The 22,951-nt window shown below is 46.4% G+C and overlaps 2 protein-coding genes across 3 annotated transcripts in view; one reads left to right on the plus strand and one right to left on the minus strand.

Moving 5' to 3' along the window:
- The window catches only part of UBE2O (ubiquitin conjugating enzyme E2 O), a 100,353-nt gene extending 91,052 nt beyond the window's left edge, over positions 1–9,301 (plus strand). Inside the window, exons 13-18 of one of the 2 annotated variants that reach the window (XM_074224496.1) lie at positions 413–502; positions 1,833–2,535; positions 2,930–3,066; positions 3,789–3,992; positions 4,086–4,143; positions 4,575–9,301. In XM_074224496.1, the coding sequence (XP_074080597.1) occupies positions 413–502; positions 1,833–2,535; positions 2,930–3,066; positions 3,789–3,992; positions 4,086–4,143; positions 4,575–5,248 (1,866 nt within the window). In that variant the 3' untranslated portion in view covers positions 5,249–9,301. The remainder of the gene's footprint in view (positions 1–412; positions 503–1,832; positions 2,536–2,929; positions 3,067–3,788; positions 3,993–4,085; positions 4,144–4,574) is intronic. The other variant, XM_074224497.1, reaches the window with a different exon arrangement.
- SPHK1 (sphingosine kinase 1) lies at positions 8,100–10,932 on the minus strand. Its single transcript, XM_074224498.1, has 5 exons — positions 10,815–10,932; positions 9,764–9,913; positions 9,582–9,676; positions 9,379–9,494; positions 8,100–9,153 (listed from the first exon to the last, which is right to left on the minus strand). Exons 1-5 carry the CDS (start codon positions 10,831–10,833, stop codon positions 8,340–8,342), a joined length of 1,194 nt encoding a protein of 397 aa, XP_074080599.1. The 5' UTR covers positions 10,834–10,932; the 3' UTR covers positions 8,100–8,339.
- Between the last annotated feature and the right edge of the window lie 12,019 nt (positions 10,933–22,951).

The following is a 22,951-nucleotide window of genomic DNA, read 5'->3' on the forward strand; positions in this document are numbered from 1 at the left end:
CTTTCAATTCCAGGTTAAGTGAATAGAGGATCCATTATAGATTTTTGAATAACCTAGCTTTGTGAGTTTAGTACTACTTGAAAATTTTTGTTGTTTCTGAGCTGTTTACCTCCTCTGTACCCAAACTTTTAACCTATACCTCCATCTCAGGCAGTAATCATTTATTAAGCATCTATGATGTGCCCAGGTACTGTGTCAAGTACTGGGATGTAAATTTGAAAATGAAAGTTGACAGCCCCTGCCCTCAAGATACTTATAATGGAGGTTCTGGAAGGAATGCTCCTCTCCACCCTCCAACCAGAGGATACCAAAACTCTGATCCTTAGTCCCTCAACAAGAGAGCTCATCTAGTGATCCTATTGTATCCTGAAAGGGTAATCCATGACCCAGGTTGTTTCTTTTTGCCCCACAGCCATCAGTAGGCCAGGTGGCCCGTGTGGATGTCAGCAGTAAAGTGGAAGTGGTATGGGCCGACAATTCAAAAACAATCATCTTACCCCAGGTGAGAGAATTGATTAGATGCCTATAGTCTGATGAGTAGGTTTTGTGCTCTTTATATTCCTTATACTAGGGGTGGCTAGGTGGCACAGTGGATAAAAGCACCAGCCCTGGAATCAGGAGTACCTGGGTTCAAATCCAGTCCCAGACACTTAATAATTACCTAGCTGTGTGGCCTTGGGCAAGCCACTTAACCCCATTTGCCTTGTTAAAAAAAAAAAAAACAACCTATATTCCTTATACTAGAAAGGAAAACTCTTAGCCTTCTTTTTTTCATAATTCTTTCCTCCTCTACCCCAGAAGTAGATTTAATGGAATAATTTTTTCTTCCCAGTTTCTTGAGGAATCTTAGATAGGAAATGAAGGTGGAAAGCCTGATTGGGAAGAAGATTGGGAGGAAAAAAGAAGAAAAAAGAGGTCTCTGACTTTGCCCCAAGTTTCTCTATATTTCATCATCTCACTTGATCATTTTGTCTCTCTTGATAGTTTCCCTAAATCTTTAGACTCAAAAAAGTTTTCATAAACTTTCCAAGTTTGGCTCCTTTTTGCATTGACCCAATGTTTCTCTTTTACCAGTTTAAGAGAATGTACTTTATACTGCAGATAAACTGATACTCACTGACAAACACTGGAATAGCAAGGCAAGGTAGTTTGGGTATTAAATAGTAGGTTCAAGACATGTACTTTCCAGATCCCCATTTTTTGCTGACCTAAGTAAAGTGACTACTTGACTGTCATTCTCTTGCTTTCATGCCAGAGCTTTAATGGACCAACTCTCCTAACCTAGAGTAGGTTTTGGATCTTAACCATCCTATCTGAGGCCATCTGGGGAGAGAGAACAGTATGTGACAGAGTCTTCTATGTTCTGACCTCCCCCTCCTGCCACTTGTTCCAGGCTCCCTGGTGCGTCCCCACAAAGGGGACACTGCTGCAATGTCAGCTGACCCAAGCTTCATTTGCCTTGGTTTTCCCCTTGGGCCCCTTAGCAGGCAGAGAAGGGGAGCCTGGGCCAGGGAGGAACAGGAGCACTGGTAAGGTATCCAGATAGTATTCTCTTCCCAAATTCTGTAAAGACAAATGAAAGAATCAGGGCAATGGTTTAGAGAAGACTAGTTTGTTCCAAACCAAACTGAAGAAGCTGAGCTGAGACTCCTGACTTTTAGCAGTTGAGAAAGGAGGTAACAGATGTGTGTGAGCACAAGCCTTGGTAGCCCTTACAATAAGTAGCCCTCCTTGAGCCCCCTTCAGAACGCTTTTCCACTGGTGGGGATGTGACTTCCACAACCAGATCCTGAAAATCTGAGCTGCCGTTGTATTTCCCCTCCTCTGCCCAGCACTTATATAACATCGAGTCAGAGATCGAGGAGTCAGACTACGATTCTGTAGATGGTAGCACCAGCGGGGCCTCCTCAGATGAGTGGGAGGATGAGAGTGACAGCTGGGAAACAGACAATGGACTAATGGAAGAAGAGCACCCCAAAGGAGATGAGCCCATCATACCTCCTACCGAGCTTCCGATCACCACCGAAGAGGACAAGGGAATGGTGATCAGTGAAGAGGCTGTGGCCGCAGCAGCTGCCATCCAGGGAGCCGTTGCTATGGCTGCACCTGTGGCTGGGCTGATGGAGAAAGCGAGCAAGGAAGGGCCCCCAAAGAGTTTCCGGGAACTGAAGGAGGCCATTAAGATCCTAGAAAGTCTCAAGAACATGACAGTTGAACAACTCCTGACTGGTTCACCCACCTCACCCACTGTGGAGCCCGAGAAGCCCACCCGGGAGAAGAAATTCCTAGATGACATCAAGAAGCTGCAGGAAAATTTGAAAAAGACACTAGACAATGTGGCCATTGCTGAGGAGGAAAAAATGGAGGCTATGCCAGAGGCAGAGCGCAAAGAGGAAAAGGCTGAGGCTCAGTCTCCTGTTCGGTCAGAGTGGCCCAGTGAGACCCCAGTGCTCTGTCAGCAGTGTGGTGGCAAGCCAGGGGTCACTTTCACTAGCGCCAAGGGCGAGGTCTTCTCTGTCCTGGAATTCGCACCCTGTAAGTTGGCCCCTCACCCTGGTCTTGCTTGTTTGTTTTCCTTGTTTATTCCCATGGTGTTCCTTCTGAGTTGATATATCCCCTGTTGGAATGGAGGCACATCACACCATTTCCACCCCCTTTGCCACCCTTCTGACTTGCTGTTTCTCCAAAGCTCTGTTCCAGATGAAGAGACTTTAAAATAATTCTGATTGGAGAGAAAAAGGATAAGTCAGATAAAGGGTATTTTATTCATCTGTCTAGGGGAAAATACCAAGCCATGAAGTGAGGGGCACTATTTCCCAGGGACCTGGGCTTCCCCTGTTGCTACGCTTTTCCCTACCCATTATGTTGTAGACACATCTCCCCACTGTTCTCTATATTGTTGAAATAACTGGTCTTTCCCCATCTCCAGTTAATCATTCATTTAAGAAGATTGAATTCCAACCACCAGAAGCCAAAAAGTTCTTCAGTACAGTAAGGAAAGAGATGGCACTGCTTGCTACCTCGCTTCCAGATGGCATCATGGTCAAAACCTTTGAGGACCGAATGGCAAGTAGAGGGAGCAGATTTCCCATCAGAGTAGAGCAGTACATCATAGGCTATCACTTACTAGGTCCTGATTCTCTCAGCCTCCTAGGAGAATAGTATATTCTTTCTCAGCTACAGGGGAGCTTGAAATCTAGGGTTGATCTTTTACACAGTACCAATATCTTCACAGAGAAGGCCCCCCCCCCCAAAAAAAAAATCCCATGCTTCTAATCAAGCTATTGCTTAAGACTTTAGTGTTTCTTCTAGTCACAAAAATGGTAATGGTAATTGATGATCTCAAAATGTTTCCAAATATTTGCTAAGATGTATTCCTTATTGCAAAAGCCAATTTTATTTGTTTCTTTAAGTTCCCAATTGGATACTTTTAAGAATTCATGCCAGTAGAATTTAAGAGCCTCCAGTAGAGGGCAACCTGGAAGTCCTGCCTCTCAGCATTTTCAAATCTTGAAACTGCCTCCTTCCTTTCACTTTAGTGTGAGATAAAAGGGTTGTGTGGAAACAAAAGAATTTTTTTTTCTGGATGTAAGAAATTTGTAACAGTCCATGAAAAAGATTTGGGTTGCAAATTAGTAATGAGAAAGTATTAAGTGACTATATGCATCAGACTTTTAAGTTCAGAATTCTGGTGGCTTGGTCTACTGTAGTTCCTTTATCTCACTGTGGAAAAATGCAGTGTGTCTTGACTGATTCCAGTAATCATTGATCCTATTTTCTTCTTCTAGGACCTCTTCTCAGCCCTGATTAAGGGTCCCACTCGAACCCCATATGAAGATGGCCTCTTCTTGTTTGACATCCAACTTCCCAACATTTACCCTGCTGTGCCACCCCACTTTTGCTACCTCTCCCAGTGCAGTGGGCGGCTGAATCCCAACCTATATGACAATGGAAAAGTGTGTGTCAGTTTACTGGGCACCTGGATTGGAAAAGTAAGTGAATTGCTAGGATAAAAACTGGGAGTAAGAGAGCAAACCAAGAATGTCTCTGAGCTGTTATTCACTATTCTTTCATATGTATTTCAGGGAACAGAAAGGTGGACTAGCAAGTCCAGTCTTCTACAGGTGCTCATCTCCATTCAAGGTATGTCAGTGACATGTGAAGGGTAAAGGAAAGAGGGTCTGTGGCAGAGGGATTTAGACACTGGGCCTCTTTGGAAGAATTAGTTTTCATCTTCCTTGAAATCCTAAATTGAACAAGGTTAAAAATAGGTTTGGAACATCTCCATTCATTCATAATTCCAGACTTTTCTGAAGTGAGCTTCCAGAGGGTCAAACTGCCTAAGATGGGGAAGGGCAGGGCAAGGAATAAGGCACTGTAGTGACAAAAAAGAATCAAGATTGGTCAGCATTGAACTAGAACTGTTATTTCTCCCATTCTTTGGGGGGGAAAAAAAGACTAATCTGTATGTCAGTGACTAGATAATCAAATGTCCTTTAAAGTAGTCATTCCCTATTTTCTCCTTTGGCTACCTGGCCTGTTCCCTTATACCTTCCACTTTCTTAATTCTACAGGCCTGATCCTGGTGAATGAGCCTTACTACAACGAAGCAGGGTTTGATAGTGACCGGGGCTTACAGGAGGGCTATGAAAATAGCCGCTGTTATAATGAGATGGCACTGATCCGTGTGGTGCAGTCTATGACCCAGCTGCTTCGGCGTCCACCAGAGGTCTTTGAGCAGGAGATCCGGCAGCATTTCAGTACAGGAGGCTGGCGATTGGTGAGCCGAATTGAATCCTGGCTAGAGACCCATGCTCTCCTTGAGCGGTCCCAGGAGCTGCCCAATGGGGCCCCAGGGGATGGCAGCTCACCTGAACCACCTGCAACTACTGAGTTATCTGACTCTGGAAGAGAAGAGCCAGAGGAGATAGGAGTGGCTCCTAGTGAGGCCTCCCAGGGTTCAGACTCTGAGGGTGGTGCCCAGGGACCAGCACCCTCGGTGAGCAAGGACTTTACAGAGCAGACCCTGGAGGCCACCCCAGACTCATCTATGCCACCCAGTGTCAAACCAAAGAAGCGGAGGAAGAGCTACCGAAGCTTCCTACCTGAGAAGAGTGGCTACCCAGACATCGGCTTCCCCTTATTTCCACTCTCTAAGGGCTTTATCAAGAGCATCAGAGGGGTCTTGGCACAGTTTCGGGCAGCCCTGGTAGAGGCAGGTATCCCCGAGGGCACAGAGGACAAGTAGCAACACCCCCAGACTGAAAAGACAGTGGACACAGTGGGGAGAGATTGGCCTGCTGCCTAGTCACTCCCTCTCCTGGAGTCTCCCTTCTCCTTTTTTTCCATCCCCAAAGAGAGGGCCCCCTACTGCCCTCATACCCCCAAGGTGAGTGATGCTGAAGTGAAAGGAGTTTCTAGATGCACTCCCATTCCTGGACGTCTTAGAGCAAAAGGTTCTTTTGCAACAAAGAGAATCTGAACTTCCTAGGTTATTTTTTATAGTTTTTTTCCCCTCCTCTTCCCACTGTCACTTCCTAACAAAACAGAGAAGCCCAGTTCTCCCCTCCCCCTTTGCCTCAAAAAGTTCCCAGAGAATAATACTGGGACTGTCCTTAAGCCTGCACTTTCTGTTCATCAGTGGTAAGCAAGACCTGATCTCTGGAGCAGTGGATGTGCCTTGCATTCATTGTAGCAGGGAAAGCCACACTCCAATGGCCCCTTGCCCTCTAGATTGGCTCCCCTGCTGCCCAATCCTGCCCTTTCTGCCCTCTCCAGAATCTACTGTCTACTGTCTATGCCCCAAGCAGAGTAATTATTCCTTAGGGATTTCCTGGGAACTATCCCATCAATCACACCACCCTCTCAAAACTTTGCTGTGTTACCCCCATTATCTATGAGGTGGGCAGTGGCACATAAAGTGGATGATTTAGTTCTCTGGAATGAGGGTGAGGATAATGGATTTGATGGGGAAGTAAACACTATAGGTGCCTTGCTGATCCCAGACCCAACCAGATGGGAGAATTAAGCACCTTTGGTTTCCATAAGCTCAAAAACTTTTTGGAACTGAGCATATAAATGCGCTCTCCTCCCTCCACCACCCAGGAGTGAAAGTGCAGCAGGAAGGAGAAAGTAAAGTGCTAGGGACTCTGCCCCTGTCATCACAGTAGCCACTTGACAACGCGGAGAGGTGACATGAAACTCATACCAGAGAGGCTCCCTTCCTTAGCCGTCAGCCCATTCTGGTGTGAATGAGACACCCAGCTGGCCACTAATGCAGAGACTCTGTAGGGTGAGGTGAGCTTTGGCCAGCTGGGAACTCACACTTCTCCCAAGACACGCACAGAGGTTTACACATTTTCTAAGCTTTTGATAATGTGAAGCTCCAGGTTATGAGGTTGCTATTGAGCACATTGCAGCTATGTAATTTTTTGGTGTATGTATTGTAATATTTAAGGTTTAAAAAAAAAGAGCTAAAATCTCATAAAGGCAAAAACCTTAAACTTAAGAAAAAGACAAAAAAAAAAAAGCCAAAGCATGATGCATCTTGTTAGCCTTAAGCTGACTCCACAACTGTGCTGTACTATAACCAGCTTGCAGCAGCAGCAGTGGAGAGAGTGGTCAGAGGTAGGACTGTGGGTGGCGTTTGAAGACTTGATTCTATTCTGTACAGTATTTAAGAACAAAACAGGATTGACTGGTGGGGCCATGCTTCAAAGTGCGTTCATTGTTCATGTGGAGATGTGAATGCTCTATTGCTTATAATATCTGTATAAAGTGCTGTGTGATTAAACTTTTTTTTACCTGCATTTTTTTTTTTTGGTTTGACTCATTAGAATGTAAAAATAAACAAAAAAAGGTAATGCCATTAAACCTGCCTCTGCCACTCATCTGGACTTTGCTGCCTTTTTTGTCTCTAAGACAATTTTTTAAAACATACAACCATACTCCTGTTTATTTAGTCATCAAGAACCAAATAGTTGAAGTCTATGCTTTTACATCCTAGCTGTCTGGCCTTTATCAGAAAAAAATGCCTTCTTTCTAGCATTTGGTAAAGAACTTCCCAATGTTTGACTTTAGTCAAAAGTTCACTGGTCATTTCAGCTGGCTGAGCTTATGTAATTTTTACCTTAGTAAGAAGTTTGGTGCTTCTTAAGGAGGCTGAAGTTCCTGGCCTAACACAATAGGGTGCTCAACAGGTATTTCTCATTTTAACTTAAGTTCAGGACAAAGAACCCAAATTGAATAAAGTGAGGGTGATGGGGGCTTCTGTTGCTACTTTTACTGTTCCTGTAGCTTATACCCCCTTTAATGGGTAGAAACTAAGTTTCCAGTAGGGAAGATTTGAGGTGGGAGTAGGGAAGGATGATATCCATCAAAGGGGCTAGTCAGACTTAAAAGGTAGGTTTTGTTTGCAAGAACAGAAAAAATTCTTTTTTGATCAAGTTTACCCTTTTTTCTTCTTTGCCCCAATTTTCCCTAAAGTACTACAGTTAAGAAAGATGCAATTCCTACCTTTTCATTCAAGCTTTTGGTCCAAATAGAATGTAAATACTTTAAGGGCAGGGACTTCTCCTGTTTATATCTCCACTGTCTGCACATTTGGGGTTATTTGATCAATAGAGCCAGAATCTCCAACAAGTTTAGCCTTCTTTGGTTATCAGTAAAATTGCTATTTTTCTACCTAACATCTAGATTAGTGTGATTAATAGTGTTGAACTTGTACAGAAACAGGGAGTACTAATCTGTACATCAAGAGTACCTTTGGGTGGCTTGTTGACTTTGAAAACCACATGTTAATATTTTTTATTTTATTAAATAATTACCAATTCCATTTTGTGGTTGTGCTGCACTTGAGAGTTTTGCCAGCCAAAATTTGACACCTGTGTTTTAGAGCACTGAACTTATTTCAAGTTCTTATCATTGGCCTTGGGTAAATAGCAAACTGAAGTGTTCTTTTCCCTCATCTGTAAATAGAATAACTCAAACCTGGATTTTAAGGACTTTGTCAGTGTAATGTACCACATAAATATGGATCATTTATTCTTAGGTTCAAGGTCCCAACTTTTTTCCTCACCCCCCAGAGATGGGACTAGGCATCTTGGAAAAATCACTTTATTTAGAGTGTTCATTTGGTATGCTATTTCTGGCCAACAATTGAACTAAACTCTGGTCCTGAAGTGGGGAAATCTTGGACATCTAACAGAGCTGACTGGCCTAATTTTGGAATCCTGGAACTGACTAACCTGTGGAAGAATTCCCTTGTCACTTAGGGTTAAGGCACTCCCCATTTGCAAAGCGGACAGCATTACAAGTCCAGTGGAGTTCACAAGCCCTAGTTAAGAAGTCAACTCTGGAGGAGCACAGTCTTCTGAACAGGGTAGAGGAGTTGGCTCCAGACCAGAGTTTAATTCTGGACAGCCACTAACCAACTGAATGCCTCCAGGGTGCACCTGGCCTTGGACAGCTTCGCTGGCCAACTGCTCTCCATCCACTGTAAGCATGCCCCTGTTATCATGAGGTTCTAGGCGGAAGGCTACCACAGGCTCATAGACCAGATTAGGGCAGTTCAAATCCATATGTGTGCCCTTTTCCATGGCCATGAAAAGCCGAAGCAACGTAGCCCGGGGGACACCAGCCCGAAGGTAGAACAAATGGATGACCCCTCCAGTTCCCTGAGCCATGGGTGCAGCATACATCTCACTGCCCAAGTGGGAATGCAGGAGAGCCAGCACTAACACAAACTCGTGGTCTGGCACCACCGTCCAGTTCTCTGGTACTGGCTGCTCCAGAGGCACAAGGAGGGAATCCACGGGGCCTGGTTGACTCGGTTGACTGTGGCCCAGGGCAGGTCCAGCCAAGACCTTGGAAGAAGATGCTCCCACGGGGAGATATGATAAGGTGCCCCGATATGTGCGCAGGGTAGCCAGCCGTAAGAACGTGCCCAGGGTAAATCGAATCTTCCCCAGGCATCTGTACTTTTCACTCTCCACATCTACGTCTGCAACAAAGCCCCAGCCCAGGCTGAGCACGGAGAAGAGGCGGCTACCTGAGGCCGTATGTAGGGAAAGCAAGTTCATGGGAGAGAGGCCCCTTTGGCACAGCAACCTCGTACAGTTGGTCAAGAGGTCTTCATTGTTTACCTGTTCGTTGCTGGGAGGTGAAAGAAGAACATGAGGAAGACTGGAAGCCTGAAGCTCTGACCGACCCCACTAGACCCTGCCCTGGGGTTGGGCTGGTAGAGAGTGGAAGAGGAAACCTTAAACTCCCTGGCCTAGAGAGGAGCCGGAGCAGATGGAGAGGTTGAGGGGGTTTAAAGATCAGCAAGCCAATGGGGGGGGGGGGGGTAGAAATGGAGACAGAATCCGGGCCCCTCACCCTGCATAATGGTTTACAGAGGCAGCCAAAGCATTGCCAGATCCTGCGGGAAGGCTACAGAGCGGCTTCTGAATGGCTGTTTCCCAGTCCGGCCGTTCCATCAGGCCGTTCACCACCTGCAAGTTTCAAGTCGTTACTGCCGCCCGGCCTCCTCCTGCCCCAAGCAGCCTGGGCTGCACCCTCCCCTCACTGCCCGCCTTCACCTCATGCATCAGCCCGTCTCCAGACATCACCACCAGGGCGTCCCAGGACGACAGGTCCTCCTCCCGCACCAGCTCCCTGGCGTGGTTCCGACGCTCTGCAGGGAGCAGGGAAGAAGCGGCTCAGGTTCTTCTGCATTCCCGCCGGCCCTGCCGCCCTCCCCGCTCGGGCCCGGGGGGCTCACCGGTCAGGCGCAGCGTGAAGGAGACCCCGGCCTCCTGCAGCATGGGCTGCACTCTGCTCTGGAAGAGCTGCGGGGCCTTGCCCGTGCCTCCCCGGGGGTTCAGCAGCACCAGCACCCTGCAGGGCCTTGGCAGAAGTCGGCTGGGGCGCCCTGGGGAGGAGAGGGGCAAAGGGTGAGGCTCCCGGACCCCGCGGCCCCCCGAGCCGGGCTGCCCGGCCCGCCTCGCTTCTGCCCCCTCCCAAGGAAGGGGAGCCGCCCCCCCTCCGCCGCCTTCCTTCTCCCCGGGCCCTCCCGCGCCCCTCGGTCCCGGGCCTCCGCCCGACGCGCCGCGCTCCCAGCCGGCCGCCCCGGGCTCCTTATCAGCCTCTCCCAGGCCCGGGCTCCCCTGCCCCGCCCCGAGCTCAGTCCATGCCGGCGCGGGGAGCCCCCGGGCTGGGGGGCGGCCGTCCCGGGGCCCTCGGGCCCCCGCACCTCCCTCCCGGCTTCTCCGGGGCGGACTCGCGGGCTCCGGGCGGGCTCCCCCGAGCCCCGGCCCCGGCGCAGCGCCGGCCTGAAGCCGGACTCGGGCTGAGGGGCCCCGGGCCGGCTCGTCCTCCCGTCGCGCCAAGTCCCGGGCCCCCGGCGGACGGGCGCGGGGTCCGGGGGTCCGGGGGCGCCCACGCCGGCTCCCGGCCCCGGAGAGCTCTGAGGGGCCTCGCCGGCCCCGGCCCCGCGGGGGGGGGGGGGCAGCAGATGGGCGTGCGGCCGCCTGGGCAGCCCCGGCCCCAGCGCCCACCCGACTCCGCGGGCGCCCGCGGCCCGGGGCCGGGGAAAGGCGGGGCCGCCAGCGGGGGTGGGGCCGCCCGCCCCGGTCGGGCCGGTTTGCCGCGGGAGGGGCCGGGGCCGCGGCCCGGGGGGGCCCGGCCTGCCCCGGCCCCCGCCGCTCCTCCCTCCGGGCCCCACTCTGCCGGCAGGTTGCGCCCCTCGGCCGGGCCGGGTGCCGGGGGCGGGCGCTCCGAGCCCCCCGACCACGCCTCCGCCCGCGGGGCCGCCCCACGCCGCTCCCGCTCACCCTCCCGGCTGGAAGGCATCCTCCGGGGCCCGGGCGCCCGGCGCCCCCGCGTCCCCCTCAGGCTGGCTCCCGGAGGGAGCTCGGGGCGGCCCCGCGGCAGGGCCCGGGACGCGCTCCCCCGGGTCCGGGCCGCCTCGGGGCGGCGCAGCCCAGGCAGCGGCCGGCGGGGGCAGCGGCCGGCGGGGGCAGCGGCGGGGGCAGCGGCGGGGGCAGCGGCCGGCCGGGGCAGCGGCGGGGGCAGCGGCCGGCCGGGGCAGCGGCGGGGGCAGCGGCCGGCGGGGGCAGCGGCCGGCGGGCCGGGCGGGGGCAGGGGCCGGGGCGCGCACGTGCCGCTCGCCGGGCCCGGGGAGCGCCCCGAGGACCCCGCCGCCCCGCCGCAGGAGGCCGTGCTCCGGGCCGCTCCGCTCCTGCCTCCCCAGTGACTTGTGGGCTCGGGAGCGGGAAGCCCGAGCGGGACACTCCGGGGCGGGCGCGGGGCGGGGCGGGGCGGGGCGCGGGGCGGGCAGCAGAGCAGGCTCTGGGAGAGCGGGGCCCGCCCGCTCGGGCCCGGCCCGGGACGGCCGGCCGGCTGCGGCCCCAGGCCGCCTGCGACACACCACGGGCCCCCCGGCGGCTCCCGCGGCCCAACTCTTCTTAACCTCCCCGGCCGCCCCCGCCCGTGGGGCCGGGAGGTGAAACCGGACTGTCCCGGAGGAAGGGCGGAGCCGCGCACCTGCGGAGAACCTGCCGCGGAGGCTGCCAGCCCCGCGCACCAGCCGGACGGGAGGCCCCCCCGCGCCCCCAGGAAGGCCCCGGGCCGTGCAGGGCTGAAGGATCCGGGTGGTGACTGCTACCCGCTCCCAAGAAGGTCGCCTACCCCGTGTCCTGAGACCCTCTAAGGGAAAGTGGGGAACTGAGTGACAGAATCCCTTCCGAGAGAAGGGAGCCCGGGCTGGCTGGGGAAATGGGGGAAGTGAAGGAAGAGGGGAAGGTGACGAGACCGACGAGGCTTGGACCCAGAAATGAGGTTTTCAATTTCATATTGCCACTCCATCTAGCATCTATGAAGGCAAGAACTGGGTCGTCTCCAAATGTATATCCCCTAGGGCTTCCCATGTACCATGCTCTGCCCGAGAGAGTCCGATAATACCAGGGGCGATTGAATTTAGATTTGCATGTTTGTCAGCACATTAACTGAAAACTTCAGTTTACAGAACTATAAAGCAAAACAAAACAAAAAAGTTACTTTCCTCAAGTGCTTTGCAATTCAAAATAATATAACAGAGCAAAATAGAAAGCTAGTTTCAGCCTCAGGCGGTGTGTTTTGTTTATTTGGGCAAAGTGGTTAAGGGATAGATTGGGACGTGCCACTAATCAATCTGTAAGGAACAGTTCTTGGTGGAGCAAAAGTTAGCTAAAAGCCAAGGTCTGCGAACCTACATTAACCAAAGAAAGAAGATGGAGAAAAAAGGAAAAGGACTCCTATGTTAGTCAATTAACATTTATATTTCAGACACTATGCTAAGGACTAGGGGACAGAAAGAAAGGCAGAAAAACGTGAAAGAATGAGAAGGCAGGAAGAAAGAGAAAAAAGGAAGGAAGGAAAGAAAGAAAGAACCTCTACTCTTCTGGAGAGGCTTCTAGGAGAGGATGAAAATATAGTTCAGACATTTCATTTCCCAAAAAGCTGCACTCATTTTGGACTAATTTGACTTCTCCACCCTGTCCTCAATAAACTCCCCATTGGGAAACCTCATCCTCTCAGCCTTGAAACACACAGTTCATCCTGCCCTTCTTTCTGCCCTTCTGAGTAAAGGGTGGAGGCTAGGAATTCCTCAACAAACGTTTAAGGAGGGATGAAAGTAAAGATAACTCTTCAGACATTGCCTCATTAACTACTCTGTTGCACTCATTTTGGATTTGTCTTCTCTGGGCTGCACCCTAGTTTAGGACTTAATTGATTTCTCCACCAGGTCACTGGTGTTTCACCCTCCCTGTTGCCCCCATGTTATGTTTTGTGTGGTATCTTCCATCAGATTGCAAACTCCTTGAAGACAAAGACTATCTTTTTTCATGTTTGTAGCCCCAGAGCTTAGGACAATGTCCAAATGCCCATGTAAGAGATGCTTGGTAAATGTTTATTGACTGGATCTCAAAGGAAACTGGAAGAAAGCTGGATGGTAGAAATAAGAAGAGAGTCTGCGAGGCATGGGAACAGCTTGAAGGCAGAAGAGATGAAGCATCACTGTCACTGTCACTTGATCACAGAATCCACAGGAGAGGAATAAAGTGTAAGAAGACTGGAAAAGGTGGTCAGGAGCCAAGTTATGAAGGACTTTAAAGGCCAAACAGAGGATTATATAATTAATCCTGGAGGTAATCAGGAAATATTGGGGTCAGTTAAATAGGGGGTTTGACATGATCAAATTGTGCTTTAGGAAGTTATGTACAGAAATATTTATAACAGTTCTTTCAAAGTAGCCCCAAACAGAAACTAAGGCAATACCTATCTACTGAGGAATAAGTAAACAAATTATGACATGCAGCTGTAAGACGTTATTGCATCATAAAAAAATGGTAATAGGGAAGGTTTCAGAGGAAATTCTAAAAACTAATGCAGAATGAAGTGAGCATAACCAGAACACTTTATACAATGACAGTAGTATAAACAAAAAAAAAATTGAAAGACTTCATAAACCCTGACTTCAATGACAAACCAGAATTCCAGAGGAAGGGAGATGAAACATGAGATAACCCATTTTGGGACAATAAGTTGGTGGACTAAGTCAAGAAGAATTTAATAAACTCTTATTAGGCACTATGCCAGATACAGTGCTAAGTACTGGGGGTACCAAGAAAGGCAAAAAACAATCCCTGCTCTCAAGAGGCTCACAGTCTAATAGGAAAAATAATTGTACACAGGAAACAGGACAGAAGGCAGTCACTATGATACAACCATTTTTGGACAGGGAAAATGTGGGTTTGGTTTTGTTGGACTAAGCATATTTATATGAGGTCTTTTTTTTCTTTTTTTATTGTTGACCTGGAGAGAAAATAATTTCTTGTTAATCACACACATACAATATATGAGAAGGGAGAGAGAGAGAGAGAGAGAGAGAGAGATCAAGGAAGAGGAGGAAGGAAAGAAGGAAGGAAGGAAAGAAAGAAGGAAAACTAGACTCAGAAAAAATCAGAGGTGAGTTTTCTTTTAGATGACAATAAGAACTGTAAAACCAAAGGCCTGTCTATTTAGGAGCTTAACAGAAAAGTGAGACTCACTGAAATGTAGGCATTGAATGAGAAATATGCTCATTTGGGGCTACTGTCTTGTGTGTTTTTGATCATTTTTCTGTGAGGGTGAAATAAAGAATATGTTGTTTTAATAAAAAGTCAACTTAAAAAAGCCTGTTTGAATCAGAGGCCTGGTGAGAGGAGATCCTGCCACCACTGCATCAGCCCACCCAATACCAGCACTGCCCCCTCCCCTCCACCCAACCACTTCATTCCTCCCTCTCAGGAAGGTTGGCTCAGGGAAATCATAACTTGCCAAGACAAAGAACAATACGGACAAAGTAGTGTGGGGGATGACTCCGAAGAAAACCATCCGAGATCATGTCTCTTAGCTCCTACATGCCTGACTATATATCTTTTTATCTGGGTCTCTTGGCCTTGCCCTCCCAGGTAGCAGAAACCCAGTCCCGTTTCCTGGCGCTGGAGGAATTGTGGGCAGGGACCACCAGCAGCCTAATTCTGCTCCCTCCAGTCCTGCAGAACTCAGCTTTCCCCAGAGGGGCTCTGGGCCGAAAGGTCAAGGACCGGGGGGCACCTCGGAAGCGCGCGCTGGGGCCGCTTACAGTAGGTCAAGAAGGAGGAAATAAAAGTAAGATAGAGCACAGGGGTCCTTCCCACTAGCGGGGGCCGCGACCCTGCCTCTTCCCCGGGCCGGGCCCTGCCCACCCCGTGGCTGTCCAGTACCAGCCGGCTCCGGGGCGGTGACTCAGCGACCTGCGGGCTGAGCTGGCCGGGAAACTGGGAAACCACCCCGAAGGGACGGGGGCCCGGGCCCCCATCCTCCCCTCTCTCCTCCGCCCCCGCCTCTGTTCCCCAACACCCCCCCGCCCCCATTCGTTTCTAAGCGCTCTTGGTCTCTGGTGCTCCGGCTCAGCAACCCTGGGCAGTTGGGTGGGGGCAGCGGGGGTCCGGCCAGCTCATCCCACCCTCCTCAGCCTCCCCCTCCTCTGCCCCCGGACGCACGCCGCAAAGAACCGGGGGGCTGCCTGGAGCCGGGGAGAAGGAGGAGGCTGGGTTGGGGGCTGAGCAGCCTCCGGCCGGGGAGCTGCGGTGCCAGGGTCACGAGAAGGATGACTCAGGAGCGGGGAGAGGGAGCACCCGGAGCCGGGCAGGCCCCGGCCAGAGGGCCCCGTCGCCTTCTTGGGCCTCTTCCCTGGCCGGGCGCTGCACCTGCCCGGGTCTCCCACGGGAGCTGATACCAGGGCGTTGTCTCGGAGGATTCCAGAGGGCTGTCAGCAGCAGCTCACCCTCTCTTGGGGCCTCTTTGGTTTTCCTGGCAGGGAGGTCTGCGACAATGCACGGAGGAATGGGGGAGGGGACGGCAAAGAGAGGGGCGCCCCGGCCTCAGGCCCTCACTAGCCTGTGGGTACTCCCCCTCCTTGCTATATGAGGGTTTCTCCTCCTCTCTCCCTCTACATAGGGCTTGCGGGGCAGATCTGGCACCTTCAGATGGGGGGAGGGACAGGATGATGTTTGTGGAAAAGATTTAATGATGCCCCTACCCTCAGCATCTTTTCTTTGAGGACCTCAGAAAGAGTCAGTACACCTCAGAGAAGCCTCCTCACATCTTGAAAATTTGTGATTATTCCTGAGCAACCTGAGACTCAGGCCTTGAGTCAGAAGTGACAAAACACAAGTCCAGAGAAAGGGCCCTCCTTGCCCTTCCAGAGACTTGAAAGTTGTTGCTTCTTGTGTATGCATGGATGGAGAAACATTTTAAAAAAAAGTGGACCAGGATTTTGTTCTTTAGGGATCAGTGAAGCTGGTTTCCTGTCGTATAGTTGTTCCTCCGTGAAGTTTCTCTATGATTGTGTAATCTGGGGGACTGTGCCCTGATCTAGTTCCCCATCCTAAACCAGAAAAGGATCCTGTGGGAATAAGGTGAAGGGCAGAGCCCTCAAGCTATGACTTCAACGGAGTACAATGGCTATGCTGTTCTCCTCAGTCTCCAGTCCCTGCCCCCTTTACCTCCCCAGCCCTGGCTGGCATGGCTAGCCCCTCATTCCTTCATTCCTGCCACTCCCCCACCATCCATTCCCTCCCCCACAGTCCAACCGCCAACCCAGTGGCTTTCTCCTCCTTTTCCTGAAACACTGAAAAACTAATTTTCCATTTTTTATTGATATCTTTTGATTTTATATCACTTTTAGTTCCCAGTATATTCCCCCTCCCCCATAAGAGTCATCTTTTATAACAAAAACTTTTCTGAAGTGATTTTTAATGATTTTCACAATGCCCTTCAATCATCCTCACAGAAAGACAGAAAAGGATCGAGGATAAAACATCCCTTCATACCTCAAAGTTCAGAAGACTAATCCAATGATTCTCCTCAGCCGGTCACTGACCAGTTAGAGAGAATAGAATTCAGAAGCCCTGACTCCCAGACCAGAGTTGTACCAGTAGAACTCTTTGCTAGAGTAACAATCTGAACAACTTCCATCCCCAGCTGTCTCTCTTCTTTTGACTCTCTTGCTCTCTGAGTGAGAATTTAACTGGCTGCCTATTGAAATTTCAGAAGGACACATCTCATCAGAATCCTGCTAGAAAAATGAAAATCAAGTTAAATCCTTCATCAGGACTCAGTTGTGCATCCCAGAATACTAAACCAGCTCATTTCTATCTAGCACTAGGCTTGTATCGATGGGGAAGTCTGACTAGATCTTCAGAACAAAACTTGGTTCTCAGGTATTACCTGTCCCACAAGAGAAAAGAAACTGGTCTTTCTCTCCTCACCCACCTCTTCTCCATCTCATGACCTCCATCTGGGGACATCTATTCCAGGAAGCACATCTGACCCCTCTTCTTTCCAAGAGGAAAAAAATATAAAAGATGAGTCCAATGTCAAGGTAGCATTCTTTTATGAGAAAGGATTTCTATAGAGTCTCTCCCTATTCAGAATCTATCTTCTTTGATGCATTTCTTGCATATTACAACCAGGAAAGGTCTAATGACCTCAAGTTTCTTTTCTTCCCTTTGATATGATTTCTTTTTTTTTTAGGTTTTTGCAAGGCAAATGGGGTTAAGTGGCTTGGCCAAGGCCACACAGCTAGGTAATTATTAAGTGTCTGAGACTGGATTTGAACCCAGGTACTCCTGACTCCAGGGGATATGATTTCTTTAAAGAGCTTTCAGGGTGGTGTCATTGAGGTGGCTGGATATAAGCTGTTTTTCTGGGACCCGTGTCTTTCATTTTTTTCATTTGTTTTTTTAAATTCTGTGATGCATGGTCCAATTTCACATGTCTATCTATTTTCATGTTAAATATTGGGCTAGATGTTAAGATGTACTTGCAACTTTATAGTATCCTAATTTCTAGGACATCAAGATCCCAGGCTTAATGCAAGATTCTTCTTGTTAACAAGAATTTATTAAGCACTTATTACATACCATACAGTAAGGATACAAGGAAAGACAAAAAACAAACAAAAAGGATTTGTCCCTAGTCTCAAGGAAGTCACAGTCCAAACAAAGGCAGAGAAAACCAACTGAATACAAAAAAGATTAATACAGGGTAAAGTGGAAGTAATCTCACAGGAAAGATTCAGGAAGATTGACCAAGACTTGAGATTTGAGAAAGACCTTAATTTTGAAAGGCCAAGGTCATCCACTGCATGGTCATCACCAGTCATTTTGACTTACATATTGCCACTGAACTTCAATGACTATAGAGGAGAGAGTGAGGCCTCACTTAAATCCAGTTCACGTGCAAGTCAAGACTTTACCCCTATGATGTCATTGGTGCTCTTGGAAAATGAAAAACAAAAACAATAATTGCAATAAGACTTTGCTGAGACTTAAAGTAGTCCAAGGAGGCCAGGAGGCAAGAAAGGAAAAGGGAGAGGATTCCAGGGGACAGCCAAGAAAAATGCCCAGATTTGGAAGATGAAATATCTTGTTTAAGGAGCAGTGGATGGAAGGAGAGTAAGATATAAGAAAACTGGAAAGTTAGCAAGGGGCCAGATTTTAAAATAGAGCATTTTATAGTGGATCCTGAAGGTAACAGGGAACTATTAGAGTCTGTTGAATGAAGTATAACAAGGTCAAAATTATACTTTTTTGTTTACAAAGAAAGAGTTATCTCTGATCTTTGAGTTTCTTTCCCTTGTGGGAATCTTGCTATTCTGTCTTAAGTGTTTTACCCCAGTAATATTGAATACCTGCCCCTGTCCTTCCTCTTCCCCCATACCATTTGCTCCCACCATACTCCCTGGAGTAGTCCCAAGGATCCTTAAGATCTCTGAATACCACCACCTCTACCAACCAAAACCTAACTTAGAGTTCCTCCTTGGAATGCTAGGCAGAACATTCTGCTACTTCTTCCAAGTTCTTTCATCCTTTCTGTATCTGTGTGTACATGTATATATGTGTGTGTGTGTGTGTGTGTGTGTGTGTGTGTGTGTGTGTGTGTTTCCACTTTTTTTTTGGTTGAGGCAATTTGGGTCACATAGCTAGAGTAAATGTCAAATGTCTGAGGTCACATTTGAACTCAAGTCGTCCTGACTCCAAAATTCATGTTCCATCAACTGCACCACCTAGCTGTGCCCCCAGCCTTTTTTTTTTCAGAAGCAAAGAATGAGGAAGAAATTTATTGAAGCACAAAATACAGACTGGTCAATAACTGTTGTTATGAAATCATTTTAATTCAGTTCTTTTCACATTACAAACATTCTCTAAATCAAGCAATGGAATTTGTGTATGTATCTTGGGGAGTAGTCTGAACAGACTTGGAAAAATGAAGTCAAAACTGGAGAAAGAGACAGAGACAAAGATGGAGATGCCTTCTTTATGAAACTATTTTAACCTTTGTTTTCTTATGTCATGCTATTAGGGACACCCTGATTTCCAGAGCAAACAAGCCCTGTCCTGAGCTTGGCATAACAGTCCTTTGCACTCACCCTCTGGCAAAATGTATTATTGCTTTGGCCAGCATCAGACTTCTCTGAGGGATTTATGCTTTTTTAAAAAAAATCATTTTTGATGAAATTAATTATGTTAGTAGTTTTCCATATGTTAAACTACCCCTGCATTCTTTTTTTTTAAATTTACATTTATTTAAGGCAATGGGGTTAAGTGACTTGCCCAAGGTCACATAGCTAGGTAATTATTAAGTGTCTGAGGCCAGATTTGAACTCAGGTATTCCTGACTCCAGGGTCAATACTCTATCCATTGTGCCACCTAGCTGCTCCTATCCCTGCATTCTTGATATAAATCCCTCTTGGTCATAATGGGTAATCTTTGTATTGATGTAGACTTTTAACTAGTGTTTTACTTAAGATTTTTGTATCTTGTATATTTTGTATACTCATTAATGAAATTGGTCCATAATTTTCTTTTCTCTGTTTTTACTCTTCCTGATTTTAGGTATCAGAGTCACATTTGTTTCATAAAAAGTGTTTGGTAGGATTCCTTCTTTGCCTATTACTTCAGAAAATTTATTTAATATTAAAATTAGTTAATCTTTAAATATCTGATAGATTCACTTGTAAATCTGTCTGGTCCTATTGCTTTTTTCTTAGGAAGTTCATTTATAACCTGTTCTGCCTTTTAAAATAATCAGATACTTTAAAAATGGGAAAATAGTTTCACTTTCTTTACCATTATCAATACAATTTAAGTGTAAAGTGCTTGATCCTTAATTAAGAAATTCTTAATCCACTTTTGTGAATTTATTACTAAAACTTGAATTCAATTTCCATGATAGATAAATTTTGGAAGCTAATCATATATCTGTATGTTATGATGAAGAAGACCATGACATTAAGGAGGTGATACCATGACAAGCCCATAAATTGGATTTGAGTGATGGGATACTGTGCTTAGTCACCAGCCTCACTTTCTTTTCCAAACCATCTGAATCCAGTGACCAGATATGAACCAGGACAACTGGAGATTACCCTGCATATGAGGTAATCAGGGTTTACATGGCTAGTAAGTGTCCAGTATTTGAAATCAGATTCCAACTGCCATCCTCCTGACTCCAAGACCAGTGTTCCCTATCCACTACATCACCTAACTGTCCCATATCTATAGTCCTTAGAGAAACAGTCTAATCCTGATGTTTTTCTCAAAATTTACCATTCCATTTAATTAGAAAATTTATTTTTGTCTTATTAATTTGTCTAATCACTTCCTCCTATGGAGAACGTACATCACTGCTGTGTTATAATTTGATCACAAATTCATCAAATTAGTAAGTTTTCTTAAAATTGTAAGATGTTCATACTTGCATCCTATTATAGCAATTCAGAGATATTCCTGTATCAATCTATTACTTTATAGATTTAATATTGTACTTAAAAAACTTCTTGATTATAGCAATTTGCTATAAAAGGGAAAAAAAGGATATTGTTATAACAATATCATATATATATATATATACATATATATTAACAGGAGGAAAAACTCCTTTATCTTTAATTCCAGGCATGAGTTATTATCTAACTGCCAACCAATGATGAAGTGTTAAAAGCAAGGTTTAGGATTAACCAGGTGGGGAAAATTTCCATTTCAGCAAGGTGAATCTAGAGTCAGGAGGACCTTACCTTAGCCTGTGCCTAAGCCATCCCCAGATATTTCCAAGTCATAGACATCCACCTTTAGCAATTCACAGACTGCAGCAAGTGCCATTTTTTCCTATTGGTTTTGTGTCCATTCAGACAACTACCCCTACAATCAAAACAATTGTATATTACAGTCCTAGGAAGTTTTACCTTAAATAGCAAAATTTCACCAACCACAATACTTAAATATCTTTCTGGAGTTAACATTTCATTTATCCTTTACTTATAAAGTAATACTTCCCATATTCTAGGACTTCAAACAAACAGCAGAACCTGATAGTTGACTCGTCATCAATATGTTCAAGCTACACCCTGAAACCACCCTATACATTTTCATGATGGCCAAGAATTTCAAATGAAAATTTGCTATTAAAGTACATTTATTATCTACTTTATAACAAAATATACCTCATTAAATATTTAACAGATTTCAAATATCTATTTTTATCACATCCTTTTAATTCATAATCTAACAGCATTTGGATTTAAGTTTTGTCTGACAACATTTCTATTATGGTCTGTCAGTTTCACTGGTCTCTCAGTTTTCACTAAGAGAATTTAGAAATAGATTAACAACACAAAAAAGAAACTTCAGATGGCATCAATTGCATTTCCAAATAATCACATTTTAAAAAATTATTGCTCTTATCACCTTTGGCATTTTAAATAACTTTAGAATTAATCAAGTATGGATCAATAACAATTAAAGAAATAATTTTAGAGTTATCAGATATGAAACAACGACAATTAAAGAAATAATAATAATAATAATAATAATAATAATAATAATAATAATATAGTAGTTAGCATATGCCAGTCACTTTGTTAAGCACCTTGCAATCATTATATCACTTTGATCTTATAATAACCCTGGGAAATGGGTATGTACCATTCTTATTTTTTTCTTTAAAGATCAGGAAATTGGGGAAAACCAAGAAAAGATAACTTCCTTAAGATTACAGAGCAAACACATTTCTGTAATCAACTCTCCCCACCCCCCACCCCACCCCATCATAAGTGTATCTCAGTTGTGGGGACTGAAAATGAGACCATTCCTCTTCCCCTTTTTATTGGAGGGATGAGCGATTAGGGCCTTTCATTCCTTCCTCCTGATCCCTGAAGCCTCCAGTCATTTAGTATGTTATGATCAGAGACCTTTTCTCTTGTTAACCCTCACATTTCAGATCAGATTTCCAAATGCAAGTGTTGGGGGGGGGAAGGGGAGGGGTGAGAAAAAGAAAATGTAAGGAAACTCAAATTATATTCTACCCCAATTTTGGTGTAGTAGCTGGGGGAGGGGGGAGGGGAAGAGTCAAAGCTAAATCCTGTATGAGAATTCTTATAGAGGCTTTGTTATCCTGAGTAAACTAATCACTTTTTAGAAGTGATCTTCTATTAATAGTGATTATTTAAGGTGACTCTAGCTGTTACCTTTTTTCACAGCTTAAATATTATAAATAATTATATATTTACTATATGATTTAATCATTAACAAACTATGTATTCAGTAACTTTAATATTTTAACATCTAAGACATCATGGGTTCATATATATATATATATATATATATACATACATATATTTGTGAGAAGGGAGAGAAAGAGAAATAAGAAAAATCACTTATGGGGAAAGGTGGTTTGTCTAGTTTTATTAAATAATATTTGATGAACTGGAATGGGGACTCTGAGTTTATTTGATTGAGATAGATGTTGAAAATTCCACTAATTGAGGAAATAGCCAAAGTTTTAGTTGGTGAGATTAAATGTGGGAACGCGTTAAGTAGCAAGCTTAGAGATTTTGAAAACCTTATGACTTGAACCTAAAAGCAAAACTGGGGAGAAAAACCACAGCTGCTTAGTCTAAGAGTATTTTGCTAGCCAGTTTCCCCATGCATTTCAGAAGAAGTCTAATCTTAGTTTGAAGGGTTTGAGAAAGAATAACTACTAGTATAGTCTAAAATGAGGGTTAAAATCCAGCCTATGTGGGTGACAAAAAGACATCATCCTAGCAACCCAGGAGAACTATTAGTTCCTAACCTCCCTCATTTAACTCCCAGGGTATGGTCATATCAAATCACTGGAAAAACGTAACAGAGATAACATACAAACAAATATATATAAATGTAAACAAAGAATTAGCAGAGAGAAAGTAATATAACTAAGAGGGGTCGGGGAAAGCTTCCTATAAAAGAAGGGATTTTAGTTGGGATTTGGGATTTAAGGAAAACCAGGGAAGTCAATAGTTGAAGTTGAGGAGGAAGAGCATTTCAAGCATGGAGGACATTTGAGAAAATGCCGAGAGCTGAG

The sequence above is a fragment of the Macrotis lagotis genome, chromosome 2 (genome assembly GCF_037893015.1).
Source record: "Macrotis lagotis isolate mMagLag1 chromosome 2, bilby.v1.9.chrom.fasta, whole genome shotgun sequence".
Taxonomy (NCBI): domain Eukaryota; kingdom Metazoa; phylum Chordata; class Mammalia; order Peramelemorphia; family Peramelidae; genus Macrotis; species Macrotis lagotis.